Here is a 16,506-nt window from a genome sequence, read left to right as displayed (position 1 = left end):
TCAGACATTGAATCCATCCGCATTGTCTGAGCAGAAATTACAAGGGGAGTCTTGGAGGATTCAGGGCAAGAGTGGTCATAAATCTTGGGTGCGTCTCGGCAGGGTATGAGGCATCAGTCCTGTTTCCAAATGCTGCGGTCATGCAGCAACTGTGCTAATTAATTTAGCACGGGATGCTGAAGTCTGTTGTCTTGCTTGCGGCCAAAGGAGCGAAATGCCTGCCTAGAGACAAGGCTCACAGGTGAGGAGTCCTTAGCAATTGTTCTCTGCCTTTGTCCTTTGGCACCAGGTAGCAAATGGACATGGGTGCCTTTGTACCAGCCTCTGCCCCGGGGCTGAGGGTGGACGAAGTCGATGGTTTCTGGGCAGTTTCGCAGCTGCTGCTCTTCCTTCCATGTCCCACAGTGCGGTGCCCCCTCCTGCCTGACAGCTGCTCCATCCCATCCTGTCCCAGTGGAAGACCAGTGGAAATTTTGCTGTTGACTGCAGTAGCAGCAAGACCAGAGCCAGGTTTTACAGTCCGGAGAGTCGCCAGCATGCTTCCCCCTCCTCCCCTTGGCTCTGGTCTCAGCCACTTCCTCACTCACTTGCAGGGAAATAACATTTTGAGCTCTTTTATTGGAAAAACCTTTTTCTTCATCTTTTGTTTGAGAAGGAAGGAGCTGGAGATGGCGTCTGGGCTGCAGCTGAGCACGGCTCTGCACGCTCCCCAGCCCTGATCCCGAGCGCTGACCCTCGGGAAGGGAGACCCCCTGCAGCGCTGGGCAGTGCGTGGGACCAGGGCAGGCAGCCCCTGGGAGGGCTTCCCTTTGGTGGGCAGAGAAACCTCCCCTGCAGGCAGCCCTAGCGCTGTGCTAGATAACAGACCTCTGCTTTGGTGGGAGAGGGGACAAGGAGCCCCTTGTCTCCTTTCATCATTGCACCAGGCTTTTGCGTTGAGGTCTGAGGGTGCTGCTACAGTAAATGGGCCTTTGGCTGGAGGACGCCGTTCTGGAGTGCTCCAGCAGCAATCCCCATACTGCCCTGATCCTGCCGGTAGCATGGGCAAGGGCGGAGCTTTTTTAACAGCTCATCTCCAGCAAAGCCTGGTCTGGATTTGGGTCTGAGGTAGATCTGCGAAGCACAAAGGAGGGTCTCTATCACAGCTCTTTGCTCCCGAATTAACCCGTTACATCTTCCTGTTCCCATGGCTCGGTGGCGAGGAGCTTTCCCCGGGCACAGCGGGGCTGTCAGCACTCTGTGCACAGGGAGCCTGGGGCAGTGGCGGTGGTGGGGACCCGTTGGTGCCTGCTGCACCCGCTGACACGTGCGTCTCCCTGCAGCTGCAGCCGGAGCAGTTGGACTGTGGAGCAGCTCACCTGCAGCACCCGCTGGCCATCGTCAACCCCGTCACAGCGACCCCCGTGTTCACCTACAGCGGCCTCACCGCCGTGGCCGTGGCCAGCGTCAACAACTACACAGTGGTGTTCCTGGGCACCGCCAGCGGAGGACTCCTGAAGGCAAGTGGAGCCCGGCAGACACAGCCTGGGCAGGCACGGCTGGGGGCCGGGGCGGGGCGGGCGGTGGGCTCCCCTCGGGGCTGTGCACCGGGCATCGCGTCCTGTGGGGTTTGAGCACCCGCTCGCGTTCGGCAATGAAGAAGCAATTGGGTGCTGCCGTAACGTGAACAGTGATGCCTGCTGCCTGGCCACTGGTGGCCGTTAATTGCTGTTGAAGGCTGCCATGAGAGCAGGATGTTCTTGATGAACTCTATGCTGGTAATGTTGTTGTGCAGCGTTTAAGTCTCGACAGCACTTCTAATAAATTCTCCCCCTGAGCTGATGGGTTTTGAAGGCTTCTTGTGGACGGGGAAATCACCCAGAGATGCTTTATCTCAGCTGAGTCCAAAGCAGGTGCGAATCCATGCATCTCATGGAGTATCTGTTTTAAACAACATGCTAAAGGCAATGTAAGGCACTGCAGCAACCTGGCTTCAGAGCCAAGATGCAAGGCCAGGGCTTCAGCAACTTTAGTGCTTGAAGTTTGCCAAAGAAAGTTTTGATTCCAACACACCACAACAGTTTGGTGTGCTCTCAGCATCAAAAGTCCATAGAGGGGTGGGGAGAAAAGCACCCTGGAGCAGAGACGTGGCTGATACCTGCCTGGGGTGAGTGGTGCGTAATGTGGAATATTGGATCAAAATGCTTGGAGAGAAGAAAACGGATCCAATCTCTTCCCTTGAGCCCAAGTGCTCCTGGCAGAAATGTGGGAGCGATCACAAAGAAACCCCCAGCTTTGGTTTCTGCCTGCAGGGGCAGGTAATGCAGCCGGGTGGGAGGGCGCTGGCAGCCCGACCTGGTGCAGGGTGGCAGACACACATGCCACACGCAGCGCAGCCCCTGTTCACACAGCATTAACAGCTCCGCTTCCATTATTATCTCGAGAAAGCAGCCTTATCTGCTGCGCCTCCATTAGGGAGAGGCTCCTGGCTACCCTTTGCTGGGATAATTTGCTCAGATAGCTCTAATCTAATTCTACAACACAGCTGCATAACCAGAAGCCTTTTTACCTTCGGGGCTCCTTGTTATTTGGCACGGGATACAAGATACTTTGCGTGAGTTATCATTCAGATTTGCTGCCTGAGAACAAACAGCAAAGGAGCAGGAATAGAGCTCAACCAGCTCCTGCCAGCAGCAATTATGGCTGCCAGGGGTAAGTATAGGGGATTAATCAGATAGGCTGCAGACGGGCATTGCGTGCAGGCCATTATCAGTGTCACATCCAGCATGAGAGGAAAAACAGCACTTAGGCAGCGGTGGCCAGGGCATGGTGTGCCAGGGTGTGATGTCCTGGAAGGAGATGGGGGTGGGAAGGGTTTCTTCTGGCGAGTCCCCACGTGTCTGTAAGTCTGTAGACAAGGTGCTGTGGTGGGGTCACCCGGAGCTGCAGCCCACTCTGCTCTCGCCAGTGCAGCATGTGTCATCCAGCAAGAGGACTGCTGATCTCTGCGCTGCTGCTGTGGCTGTTCCCTCTGCCGTAGCTCACAGAGATCCAGGGCAAGTGCCAGCGCAGTGACAGTGTAGGGTAAATAAGCCCTGAAGCAGAGAGACCTGGGGACAGGTGCCTAGAGACAGCCAAACACAGAGCAGAGCTCAGGGTGAAGAGGGTGGTCACAGAGCTACAGTGGAGGACACTGGGACTTTGATCATGGACATCTTGGGTGATCTCAGGCAAATTATTTAGCTTCTGGATAGCCAGTTTCTACTTGGGAATCATGATAGTTCCCTTCTTTTTCTGCATACTAGCTTGCAGTGCCTGCGTATGGCTCTTAGCAGAGCAAAGCGCTCTGCTTTGAGCTTGTGTTATCTTACTAGGATGTGTTGGTGCTGCTCTAGTGTGAGAATTAATTAATCCTATGTTAATTAATTAATCCAGACTTTAGAGAGCAGAAGCATGCTTAGTCTTTACAATTACTGCCTTCCCTTGCTAGTAAGGATGTAGGAATTTTCCTCATGCCCTTTCTGGTTCAAGCTGAAAAGCGACTGTCACATGAAATTGTGTAGCCCTATTGTTATTTCCTCTCAGCAATGCCACATTTAATTTGCTGAGTTTTCAAGTCAAATGCCAAGACATTAAGATCTGAAAGGCAGGCTGATGCTTTGCAGCCTCTTCCATCACTGCCAGCACTTCAGTTGGTGATTCATGAGGCAAGGTAGGATTTGGCTGTCCTGCGGCAGCTGCTGTGGTCTTTGGAATTAGCAGGGATGAAAGCTGCTTTTTGCCAGGAATGACAACTCTTACTTTTCAGATAGGCGGGGAGCAGGGGATGCCATGCTGCACAGCCCTGTTGCTGATTTATTGTCCCTGTTTTTCATTAAGCTTAGAAATGCAGCATTCTTTGTAACAGAAACGCACATACGTACATGACAAGGGCTGGAGGCTGGTGCCACTTCCATTAGGGCAGGGCAGCACTGCCGCTGGAAGCATCCGTGCAGTGCCAGAGCCGTAGGGTGCAAGTTTTCCAGGCAGCCTCTCGGACAGAGGCCTTTGCACAGAGGGAGCGAGGGCTGCTGGACTGGTCATCACCTAGCTCCTGGCCATGGCTGGGGCTTTCTAGACCGCTTAGTGCCTTCCCTGTGGCACAGAGCTGGCTTTTCAGTAAAGCTCTCTCTGTGCAGCCTGCAAACTGTGTGTAGAGATTTACAGTGCTTGAAAACATGGAACACCAATGGATAACACTTTGATGCTTGTTTATAACCAAGGAAAAATAATCTCCTCCCCACAGTGTTTGACAAATGGTCTCAATGAGTGGCTTCTTCTCACTACAGATTAATCTGGACAGTACCATGAAGGTTATTAGCAGGAGATCCATTTCAGTGGCTTACGGAGAGCCTGTCCACCCTATCATGCAGTTCGACCCATCTGATTCTACCTACCTCTATCTGATGACCTCCTATCAGGTGAGAGCTTCAGTCTCCAGCGAAACAGTCCTTTGGGCCCCTCATTTGGTTTAGCGTTCAGCACTCAGCTGGGAGCAGGAAGGGACACTAAAATTTGCTTTCACAGGAATGGGCAGAGTCAAGAAGCTCAGAGCTTTGGGGTGTCAAAGGGCTTTGGGAGGTACCTGTGCCTGTTGTTTTCCTGTGCAGCATGGGGGTCACACTGAACTGACTGGCCTGTCTGGCTTGGTCCTCTTTGTGGTGGCCAGGTAAAAAGAAGGGTGAAAGCTGTTGAAACTCACCCCACTTAAGGGAGTGCAGAAGCAAACAGGGGTTGTTCCTGTATAGAAACCTGAGAATATGGTGCACAGTCTTTAAGAAGGCTTTTAGGAGATCCTACAGACAAAAAGTCTGCCTGTCAGACATGATCCTGGCGGAGGTTTCTGCTCAGCCTGGCGGGCAGGAGGGCTGGATGTGGAGACTGGGAATGCCGCAGCAGGTAGGAACAGATTGCCTCATCTCCATCAGGTGAGCAGAGGAGGAGGATGAGAGCTGAGCGCTCCAGGCGCTCGTGGTTTGTCCTGAATTACATTTTAATCTGCCAAAACAGATGCAGAACCACAAATGTTATATGTTGCATTTTTGGTTTTCAAGCCCTGTCTCCCTGCAGACTGGTCATTACCATTTCACAGAGCCCTTCCGGGATGCCTCTTTAGCTGATGTTACAGACTGTCTCAGCTCAGCTCCCGGCTGGGCTGTGCACCTCCTTCAGGCTTGATCAAACACGCAGCCCTAGCACTTGTGATGCTCTCCTCTGTATTTTTCTTTTCCAATAAACCAGATGAGTTAATTTTTCTTTGGTGCAATTAGCATCATAGAATCACAGCATCAGCCATCCTGGGAAGCTCCCCAGGAGCAAAATGGGGTTGGGTTTGGGGGTGCTGAGCACCACAGGGCTGGGGAGCAGGAAGGTGCTGTGGGTACAGTGGGGTCAGGCCAAGGAGCCTGTGGCCCATGGTGCACTCGCCTGGTGGGAACTCAGAGCTCTCAGCACCTCACGTTGTCAGTACCAAATGACTCAGTTTTCCTTCTCAAGTATTTAGGCTTTGCTCCAACTTTTCCTGCCGAGCAAGTCCCCAGAGGTTTTTTGATTTCTTTACAAACGAAGGTTTCCAGGGTGGTGTTGCTTTCTGGTCATTATGTAAATAGCCAGATAGCATTCAGCTCTGTCTAGAAGGGAGCTTTCTGCACATCTGTGTGAGAGCTTTTCACAGGGACAGACAAGCTGTGAAAGCATCTCTGATGCATCGAAAGGTGTGGTGTGGCTCTCTATAGCCTGTCCATTGCACAGCTATGGCCAAAGTGCTGGCCGAAAAGGAGCAGCTCAGCTCAGCCCAGCACAGTGCTGCTGCACACCCTGCAGCAGCAGGGCCTGTCCCTTGGGCATCCTGCCCTGGGGCACTGGCAGCGGGAGCTCCACGAGGGGTGGTCTGGGTGGTCGTACACAGAGCACCCACCTCTGGGCAGTGTGGGGTGGAGGACGGTGGTGCCAGGGTCTGCTGCTTGTCTGTCCTGTAAGGCTTGGTCCAGGTGACAGCTAAAGCAGCCCGAGATGCTGGTGAGCTAAGACAGCTAAGATGCTGGTGGCTCCTCGCTGGCTACACGTGGCCTGACTGGCTTATCCCGGTCAGGTTTCTGTGGTGCTGTAAAGCAGTTGGAAGCAGTTGTGCTGTTGTTTGCAGATGACACGGGTGAAGGTGGCTGCCTGCAACCAGTACTCAACATGCACGGAGTGCCTGGCTGCTGCGGATGCTTACTGCGGGTGGTGCACGATGGAGACCAGGTAGGACTGGTTGCGTCTCAGTGCGCTTTGACGTGTCCCTTGGTCCTCAAGCCTAGGCTTCTGTAGAAGCCTGTGCCTTCTGTATTTCCACACAGTCACACTGCCATTAGTTTTCATCTGTTCCTTACGAAATACATCCTTTTAAAAACAATTTCATCTGGTCTGAAACAGTCGAGATACTCTTCAGAGCCAGGATTTCAGTGTAGCTGCATTATTATGCTGTAGTCAGCTGCCAGTGCAGAGAATATCTTGCAGGCATCCAACCATGGGATTGAGAGAGCCAACACCCTGTTATAGATCGTCTTTTGCCCTTGCAGTTATCATTTATGAGGAGGAGACACTGGACACTCAAAAGGGGATTTACGGAATTAGACTCCACATTTACAAATTGGAGGTCAAACAAATTGTCACCGTCTCCTCTGCAGTTCTGGGTTCAGCCTGGCCTGCTCTTGCTTACCCTGAGTCCTGGTGCTCTGCTGATGCTGGTGGGAATACATGCTCTTATCATGGCAACCAGACACTTTAAATATAGCAACAAAGCTTTAGGCTTAGCTGCATGGATGGAGGGAAGGGATGCAGGCCCAGGATTGACGCAGGATCTTCCCTCATGAGGAAGAAAACGTTTTTATCGCCTGTTTTAAACATAATCAACCCCAAATTGTTCCCCTGCAGGTGTTCTCTGCAGCACGAGTGCACCAACTTCACAGGGGCCAACTTCTGGGCGAGCACAAGTGAAGGAGTGCAGCAGTGCCCTTCAATGACCATCTTGGAGCCCGAGATTAATATTGACAAAGAGAACCCGGTGCGTTTGATATGTATACTGGATTAATCCCATGCAGTGTCCTGTAGAGTCATTACCTGCTCTCAGGGCTGATAAATATCCATCCTTCTCCAGCACAGGAGCACAGCTCCAAGCAGCTCGGGTGTGGGTCGTGGGGTGCTGAGCTCTGGTGTGTGCTACCAAGCCAGGCCAAGGCTCTTGAGTGCCTGGAGGTGATCTCCTGTGCCTCGACAGCCCGGAGGCCCCAGGACACCGGCTGTGGAGCCTGTTGGTGAGCAGCACTTGTAACGCTCCTGCGCTGCACAGTGCAGAGATGTGCAAAATGTCAAAATACAGAGCATCAGCTGCAGACAGCTAGATAAACTCATCTCTTGGGTTGAATTGTTGCTATTTTTAACAATATCTTAATTATATTTCAAGTGTTTTCATCCAAATATTTTTCATTTAAAGACAGACCCTCTCCCAATGGCAGAAATCTCTCTGTGCCAAAGCTCTCTGCCTGTCCTAGCATGGGGCAATCACTCTTAAGCAGGCAGCTGGGGCAAAGCCCAGACCAGAGCTGGAGAGAGGGATCCCGCAGGACCTTCGCATCAGTCCAGCTCCACTTTCGCCATGCAGGAGTGCTGCGCTGAGGTCCCCCAGGACTCACCCGCCGGCGGCAGGGAAGCCCGCTGGGCACAGGGTCTGTGCGCTCTCTGGGCCGCCCTCCTCAAAAGCATTCCCTTTCTGCAAAACTTCCCTCCCTTCCCCTCGGGGGCTGACGGCAGAAAGAAATCCCGGCAGCCGCTCGGTCCCTGTGTGGGGTGGAGGATGCTGGCTTGCGGCCGGCCCCCCGCAGCCTCCCGGCAGCTTCACCAGCTCCACACCTCCCACCACGTGTCCCTGGTCTAGACTGGTGCAATCCGGCAGGTTCAGGCACTCAGAAGCAGGGGTTAATGTTGTTCTGCTCTTCCTCCTCTTCCTCCTCCCTCCCCAGAGTGTTGGGAGGCAGCGGATGAGGAGCCCAGCCCGGGTACAGAGCGGTTTGTGCAGACAGCGTGGGTCGAGCGAGCCTGGGCGCCGGGGAGGGCTTAGCCTTTGCGTCCTGCCTCCTCGGAGTGGTCTCCTGAGGAAGCCCTGGGCTGGGTTTTCATGCCAGCTACAGCTGTTGGAGTGCATGGTGACAGAGCTCTTACTGTCAAAGCAAGGTTTTGTATGCAGATGGCTTTGAGAGTTCAAAGTGCACCAAATGAAGGAAAATGCTGCCCGAGGACTTGTTTTGCTGTCACTAGCCAAGGAAAAGCTTGGAAAACACTGATAATTTCTAATTATAATTTTCCGTGGTAACTGATATATTTTTTCTCCCATGTAGGTCCTGATAATACAAATAAATGGGACTATCCCAAACCTGAATGGAACAAATATTTCATGTGACTATGGAAACAACATCCACACGGTAGCCAGAGTTGCTGGAGATTATGTAAACCAATTTATTTACTGCAGTTTACTTCCACGTGAGAAATATCCAGCGTTTCCAGAGGACCAAGGTTTGTAGAGGGAAACAAGCTCAGTTCATTCTCACCACTTCTGTGGATGTAATTTTTCATAGGCTTTTTTTTCTTTCTCCAATTGTACGTGCAGATAACACGTACAGGGAAAAAAAGACCCAAGCTGCTTCTGTTTTATAGGGCATATGACTTTAAAGCGTAGGAGTTCCACCGTCTTTAACGTGAATTGACAGTATGTCAAATCTATCAATTTTGTTCTAAGCATCAGACTTTAAAAGCCAGTTCATATACTTATTTTATTAAGATTTATCTGGTTAGAGCTTCTGCTTTAGATTTAGCAAGTACTAAACCAAAGATATCTTAGCCCTGGGGAAATAATGTTGCTACTTACATTGATATTTTCAATTGGTTTTGTTTGATTTCCCCCCTGAACATGTGGTACCTTTCAGGAGAGGTTCTGGAGGAAGAGCAAATGCATACCTAAAGGCAGCTCAGAAACTCTTAATCCCCTTTATGTGATCAAAAGCCAGGCTGAGGTTCTCTCGGATGCCCCTGTTTTCAGATGGTAACGAACGGGTTGTCCATCTTGAGACTCCTTGGAACTGCATTACGAGGTGACATTCACCTGCACATCTGGTTAAAGTCAATCAAGCCTTGACTTTAGATCTGGCCAAGCTGACCAGATCTGATACTGGCATTTGCTGATGGAGATGGCCCCATTCTGTAGCTCCTTCTGAGAAGTGCGATGCTTCATTCCAGACTTGAGTGCTTGTCAAATTTCCATCTTTCAAGCCTGGAGTGAATGCTCTATTGAAGATGGCTGACTTCAGTAGGAGAAGAATTAGCCAGCCCTTTTGAAAATCCCACTTTTCATAGGCAAGTTTATAAAGCTGCATTGTTTTTCCCCCTAGCTATCCAAAGAATGGGAGATCATTAACTGTTCTGTATTGTTGGTTACAGCAATGTCCAAATGAATTTCTGGAATCCAATGGGCTGATTTATTGTACATATTCTGAAAGAGGCATTGTCTCTTGTGCCTGGTGCTTATATGGCAAAATTGCAAAGAAAAAGAAAAAAAAATAAGCAATTTTGGGGGATGGGGAGTCAGTGTAGTGTGTTAAGTAGCCAAAAAAGGGATTTCCACTCTTCTCTGCGAGTTTGTTGTCATGGGGAAAGTGAGCGGGGTTTTAAAACATGATAACTAACATGTTTTAATTACCACATTTTTTTAAAATATCATTTAGCACCAACTGTAAGCGAAGGCAATAATGAACTCTGCTAATTAACACTTGCACCACACGCTGGAATTTTCTGCTGAAAGTCGCAATGTTCTTTTCTGGTGAGGGTGATGTAAAGAGTTGATTTAAGAGGGAAGAGCTGGAAGTCAAAGGGCAAAAGATGAATGGTCCAAGCTCAGAAATGCAGCTCGGAGGACGCCCTGGAGAAAACAAATCAGATTTAGCCCTTGTTTTCCCAAGGGTCTGTCTTGTCTTCTAAGCGTGAGCATGAGTGAGAGGCTCTTGCAACCCAATATTCTTTGGCTTGTTTCTCTCAGACCACGTGGTTGTCGAAACTGCTCTCCGGGTCAACAGCAAAAACATTATCCGGGCCAATTTCACCATCTACGATTGCAAAAGAACTGGAAACATTTACCCGAAGAGAGCGTAAGTGCCTCGGGTGTGTGGGCAGCGGCTGGGTGGCACCGGCGCGATGGAGATGGATGGAGCGGTTGAGGCTGGACAAAGGTCCCCCCATGGGTGTTAATGGGGGAGCACAGCCCCCTGGCAGGGGCCTGGGCAGGATTTGGCAGGAGCATTGGGGCTGCGCTGCCAGGGATTTACACAGGAGGGTCCTCGCGCTGCCTCGAGCCATCTGGACGTGTTGGGTTTTCTTGAATGTGAATCATATTTTTATATCCAGCTTGTTCTGTTAACCCTTTGGCAGCGGAGCCGGGCTCCCGGCGGTCCCTGCGGTGGCTGTGGGGCGGTGAGGGAGGGAGGGAGGTGTTCCCTCTGCTCTCACCCCTTCCAGCCTTGGCTGGGAGCAGCCACGTACCCCTCGTCAGCACGGGGGGCTGAGGGGAGCCAGCCGCAGACATCCATCCACTTCTCAGGAGTGCAGCCATGGAGCCTGCCCGCAGGGATCCCCATGTCCTGCCCACCAGCCAGCCCGTGCCCTGTGCAAACCATGGGCAGAGCCTTTATCAGGATCAATTGCCTGGCTCCCTGGAGAGGTGGACAAGGGGAAAGAGGGTTTTGGGGAAAAGGGCATATTTTGCTAAGCAGGGGAGGCAGCTCCCAGTCAGCTGGGGCCTGGGGCAGGCGGTGATGCCTCCAGAGCTGTCTTCGGGGTGGCACAGGGAATGCGGGACTCACTCCAGCTCCCAGGGAGAAGAGGAGAGTAAAATCCAGCCCCTGCTGTGGGCTTTTCTGGGTGCCATTAGAGACTGAACACTGTGTGGAGACCAATCTCACGGCTGAGGTTTGGCTTCCACCAGCAGCCCGAGATCTGCTCTTCTCACTGCACCTTTGCCATTTCAGGTGCACCAGCTGCCTCTCGACCAGGTGGAAGTGTCATTGGTGCCCCTCCACCTATGCTTGTGTTTCCAACCACTCCCAGTGTGACGATGCACTGCAGATGAAGGTAAGGCCACTCAAACTTTGCTGCCCTGGGACACCTTCCATGGTTGGGTGCTGTTGCTGTGGTTTTCCTTATCCCGGGATGGGGCAGATGGGTTTGGTGGGTGTGGGGCAGCTCTGACGACAGTGCTGCTTTGCTGCCTGGCTGTGGGCTGCCTCACAGTCTGAAATGCAGTGATACACATCGCACTTGCAGAGGCTCAGCCAATGGAGAGCTGAAGGATCACTCTGGGTGGTGCTCTGCATGCACCATGTTTGCAGCGCTCCCTGGCAGTGCGGGAGAGCGTGGGGCTGAGGCTGGGCTTGGTACCATGGTACCTCGAGGTCCCCAGCCTGAGCCTCACTTCACCCAATGACCCTGGGGATCTTCAGGCACTGATGCTCAGCTCAGTCCTCACTGCTCCTTCCAGCAGCCTCTGAGTGTCCTCCAGCAGCGGCCGGCACGGGCTGGCCACGGCTTGTCATGGGATGGAGTCGGGGCACCTTCCTCTGCTGGCACTAGGAGGGGGATGTATGTGGGGCAGGGAAGCTGCAGCAGTGCCCTGCTGTGCCTTGCCTGGAGGCATGTCTGTGTGAGGAGGCTGCCAGCCTGGCTAAAGCATTCAGCTGCCCCCGTACCTTCAGCAGCTCCATCGCTTGGCTCTTCATCACCTCTCACGTCTGGAGCAATGCCACTGCTTCTCCACTTCCTGGACAGCTGGGTTTGAGTAACACACCAAGCGTAGCAATACCTTACAGTCCATTTGGCTTTGACTAGGCCGTTGTGGTACATTAATAATTTGCTGGAGCACCACTGGTGGTGCTCATCTAACAGAGAAAATTGCCCCTTTCCAAATTACACCTTTAATAACCCCGAGGCTCAGTGTGTTCCTGCTTCAGAAATTTAAATTGAAGATAATTTAAATAAAATTGTCTTTTTAGCAGTCACTCTTGGTGTAGATCTAAGCCAAGCTTTTACACTTTAACAGCTCATCTCAGCTCTTCCAGCGTTCCCCATGCCCATCACTGGCACACATTGGCCCATGTCAGATGTCTCACCCTCACCCCCTGGGCTAACCCCAGGGCTGGCCCTGGCATTCGCTCCCTCTGGTTTGGGGGGAGCACCCTCCACTTTGTCAACTTCCCAGGTTTCAGAAAGCATCTGGTGTTTTCTCTTGTTGTCTGGATGGGTGCTGGACACTTGAAAAACCTCTCTCATGGCTGCTCCCCATGAGGGACCCATGTGCTGAGGCTCTGCAGTGCCTGCCCAGTGCCAGGACATGGAGCTATGCGGGCTCTGGTGATGTACAGGCTGTGATGATGCCAGGATCTGGTGATGCTGGGCTCTGGGGGTGCCGGGCTCTGGGGCCTCACATGAGCCCTTGGTCTCTGCTGCGTGTGCTCCAGGCACTGGGGCAGTGGCTCCAGGGCAGGATCAGCACCGCCAGTGGCACCAAGCAGCGTCAGGGCCACAGGAGGGGCTGGGGACCAGCACGGATTAGGAATAGCTGCTCTTCTGCACGGAGGGAGGATATTAGGGTCATGGACAAAGGTTTCAAGGAGCCTCAGCTACACATAATGAAGAGCTGCACCCAGTCCTCCCATTCCACTCCCATCACCTTGAGCAGACAGCAAGATCCAGGGTTCCCCTCTGGTAGGGATAACTGTGCCTATCCTTCCGTAAGGATAACTGTGCCTATCCTCTCTTTCTTGCCTCTGATCTCCTCCTCCAGAGGTTCAGTTAGGTTGGATGCTGCACCTGGCTTGGGCACATTCCTGTTTTATCTCTGCCTTTCTTAGCTCTTCCCACTGGTTTGGTGAGCAGCTGCAGGAAGAGGTGCTCTGTAGCCCTGGAAACATGGTGCCTGGTCCTGCAGTCTGAGCTTTCTGTAAACACACGGTTGCTGGCTACACCTGAAAACTGGTCCACGGGGAAGCCAGCACCATACAGGCTTCATCCACAGCATTTTAAACATTCAGACCCTTTGCCCTGATCCAGACATGAATAATATAATCAGCTCTATTTCTAGCTGTTGATGAACAGCAGGAGAGGGGGCTGCAAGACGACAAGTTAATCAGTCCTCTAAAGTGTATTTATCTAGCGAGCTATGCCAGCTGCTGTGACATGTGAGGACACACCAGGCCATAGGAGCTTTTACATGAATTTTCAGTTGTGGCCCTGCTGGTTTTATTTTAACTCTTTTGATTCTCCAAGAGGAGGCTTGTGAGTGAAATCTCTCTCCAGTGCTTTGCTTTGTTGTTTTACTTCTCTTATCATGTGCATCTCTGTTATTTAATCTCCTTGCTCAGGCAGCACCAGCTGTGCTTGGTTAAGATGAGTGTCCTTATAGAAACAAAGCATGTTTTCCAGAGGAAAACAGGCATTTCCAGATAGCTCCCTGAGCCCTAGCTAGGTCTGGGGGAAGGCAAGAGAGAAACCTCATGATCACTGCGTGTCCAGCACCAGAGATGTGTTCTGCGGAGGGCAGGGCTACCTCTCAGCAGAGCAGCAGCAGCACTGCCATCGGCAGAGTCACAGTGGGGTAACCTTTAATGCAAGTGAGAATGAAATCTTGCCTGCTGCAAATCATTCTGCATAATGGACCAAATATTTTGTTGTCTTTTACCCTAATGGCTCCACTGTCAGAGGCATTCATATGGATATACCCTAGGGCAACAGAGAATCTGGCTTCGTTTTTGCTGTAGTTTTGCAGTGTGATTTACATCTCATGAGAGAACAGGATGGGCTTGTCATACAGACTTGGATTCTGAGTCAGCTCCAGTATCTGAGCCATCAATTTAAAGTGAGAACAAAAGTAGGGGGACAGATGACCTTTTAAAATCATTTTTCAGCTTCATTTAGGCCTTTAATTTCAGCTGCCCTAGTGCTGCAGTCCCCCTGCTGAAGCCCCCATAGCTCATTGTACCCTTTCCCCCCATGCAGATGTGATCACACACAGACCCCGCTCACTCCTGCAATGACGCTGTGCTGGAGGGACACCGCTGGGCAGTGAAATCTCTGCCGGGGCTTGCAGGAGTGTGTGTCGTGGTGTGTGAGACATCGGCTGCCACCCTGGCAAAGTCACCCTCGTAGGCTGCAGTGCCTCCTTCTAGTGTCCCTCCAGCCCCGTCTTCTAATGTTTAAATGCAGGTAATGATGGAGCTGCCCAGTGGCAGCTGAGGACCCTGTTCACCTGTGAGCACACGTTTGCCAAGGCAAGAAGATGAAATGCAGGCTGGGCATCTGCTCCCCACTGCCTGGGGCTGGGAGCTGCTCATGTCCCAAGCTGGCAGAGGAGTCTGGCGGGAGTGAGAGGGGAATTCCTGCTGCGCTGCTCCTGTGGCTGCTGGCCATGGCTATGGAGGAGCCCTCCTGGAAACCCAGCCACCGCCACAGCTGTCTGACATGCAGATGGGTGGATTTTAAGGCAGTGCCATGCTGGGCTGGACTTGGAGCCCTCCTCGAGGAAGGAAGGCTCCATGTGGCATTATTGCTCATTGCATCAGGGTTGCCATTTTGGTATTTCAGTTCCTCGGGTTGCAGTGTGATCTGACTTTACAGATGTAGTGAAATTAATCTTATCCAGGGCCCTGGTGTGTCGTCGTGCTTTGTCACTAGGGATGCTCAGCATTAACCCAGCCAACCTCTCTTTTTTCCTCTTGTACATAACAGAAGAAGATTGACTGCCCGCGGATTGTCCCTGCCTCTCTGGAGCCCATGCCCACGGGAGTGCCCCGGGACATGACGATCACACTGGCTAATGCAACTTTCTCTAAGGTAAAGGAGTTCCCAGAGAGATAGAAAGGTTCAGGTGAGCCCAGGCACGCTGGGTGTGAGCACCAAAGGGGTTTCAAGTATGAGCTGGTTTCTGCCTGGGGAGTGGGTGACGGGGCCAGTTCCAGTTTGCGTTAGCATGTGGAATCCCTGTACTGACAAAAGACGTTGGTGGAAAGCAGCCACCCTGATGGTGAGTGAGGTTTGCGCTGCAAAGCTGAAGGGAGACGCTGTTTGTGTCCAGGCATTCTCCAGGGATTTCCTGCAGTTAGTGATGGCTTTTCCTATTTCCTGGCAAAAGGAGGTTCTTTTACCCCTTGTAAAACAGTCACTAGAGCAAAATGTTTAGGGGAAATAAAGTTCCTGGTTCCCTTGTGTGCTCTAGTGACTGTTTTACAAGGGGTAAAGACTGTTTTACCCTTGCTCACTGCGTAGTATGCCAGCGTCATGCTCTCCCCGCCCCACCACCCTGCACTTAGGAATGAAGGACAAAGGCCCGAGCAGTGCTCAGAGAGCGCTGCGCTGGCTCAGCCACTGCTTGGAGTGCAGCCTGGAAACACATTTTAGCTTAACTTCTGCTTGTCACCCCAGAGCTCTTTTTTTTTTGGTGAAAAAGCCTTCCTGTGGAGTTTTCTGGCATGCAAATTGTCATAGGGTGAAAAGTGGGAGTGGACATCAAATGGTGCCTTTGGAGGTGCATTGAACTCCAGGAGGAAACAGGAGTTCGGGACAGGGAGGCTGGGCACTGGGGAAATACTTGACTAAGCTCTGGCACTTGTAGAAAGCCACCTCATGTGATTTTGGGTCAAGTCTTCAGCCTGGCTCGCTGTGCCCTGCGAAGGGTACCTGTACACTGGGCAGCCCTGCAGCTCCTCTGGAGGGGATGGAGAAGGTTGGGAATGTTGTGCTGGGGCAGTGGGGATGCTGCCAGACGCCACAGAGGCACTGCTTCCACCAGACCTCCTGCCCTTTGGCACAGGGGCAGAATGGATCTCCCCCCGGCTGGGGCTGCTGTTTCCTGCATGGGTCTGGACTCTGGAAGGGAGGATGTGGCCGCCACAATCAGCAAGAAAGGGCGAGAAATCCTTCTTCCTCTGTGGATACTGGAGGTGGTGAAGAGGAAGCAATACCGCCTGTAACCCAGTAGGAGATGAAGTCAGCAGGAAAGGGGCCGAGGCACCGCTCCCGGAGCGGCTGGAGGGGCTGCTCTGGCAGTCCGGCTTCCTCCTGGAACCATCCGCAAGGTGTCCCAGGGCATGGAGCAGGATTCCTTCTCCTTTCCTCTCCACAGGAGCTCACGAGCGCTACTGGAGCTCAGAGCATCTGGGACACATGTCCTGTGTGCTGGGACCCTGTGTGCTGTGGGGACAGTGGCCGGCTGCAGAGCAGCAGCTACTGGGGCACAAGCAATGCACTGGAGGAGGCTCCAGTTCGCCTCCAGGCTCTGTGTGTGCGTTCACTGGGCCAGCAGCTGCCTGCCAGGACTCTGATGCTTGCTTTCATGTCCTTTATCAGATCTGTCAGCTTTCAAAGGGCGGTTAGACCTCAGTAGTGGTGGAGCATCAACCTGCTTGGAGATAGGAT

General features: G+C 52.4%; 1 protein-coding gene across 1 annotated transcript in view; it reads left to right on the top strand.

The window, feature by feature from the left end:
• The window catches only part of PLXND1 (plexin D1), a 74,015-nt gene that overhangs the window by 17,622 nt on the left and 39,887 nt on the right, over positions 1–16,506 (top strand). The window contains exons 2-9 of the mRNA XM_057417558.1: positions 1,323–1,499; positions 4,308–4,439; positions 6,161–6,261; positions 6,934–7,063; positions 8,394–8,568; positions 10,085–10,193; positions 11,070–11,172; positions 14,821–14,925. Coding sequence (XP_057273541.1) covers positions 1,323–1,499; positions 4,308–4,439; positions 6,161–6,261; positions 6,934–7,063; positions 8,394–8,568; positions 10,085–10,193; positions 11,070–11,172; positions 14,821–14,925 — 1,032 coding nt within the window. The remainder of the gene's footprint in view (positions 1–1,322; positions 1,500–4,307; positions 4,440–6,160; positions 6,262–6,933; positions 7,064–8,393; positions 8,569–10,084; positions 10,194–11,069; positions 11,173–14,820; positions 14,926–16,506) is intronic.

Source organism: Pezoporus wallicus, unplaced genomic scaffold (assembly GCF_028554395.1).
Source record: "Pezoporus wallicus isolate ANWC-B61680 ecotype Strahan unplaced genomic scaffold, APGP_CSIRO_Pwel_v1 contig_8542, whole genome shotgun sequence".
In the NCBI taxonomy this organism is placed as follows: Eukaryota; Metazoa; Chordata; class Aves; order Psittaciformes; family Psittacidae; genus Pezoporus; species Pezoporus wallicus.
The sequence above is the reverse complement of the archived record's forward strand: the minus strand, read 5'-3'. Positions and strand labels throughout refer to the sequence as shown.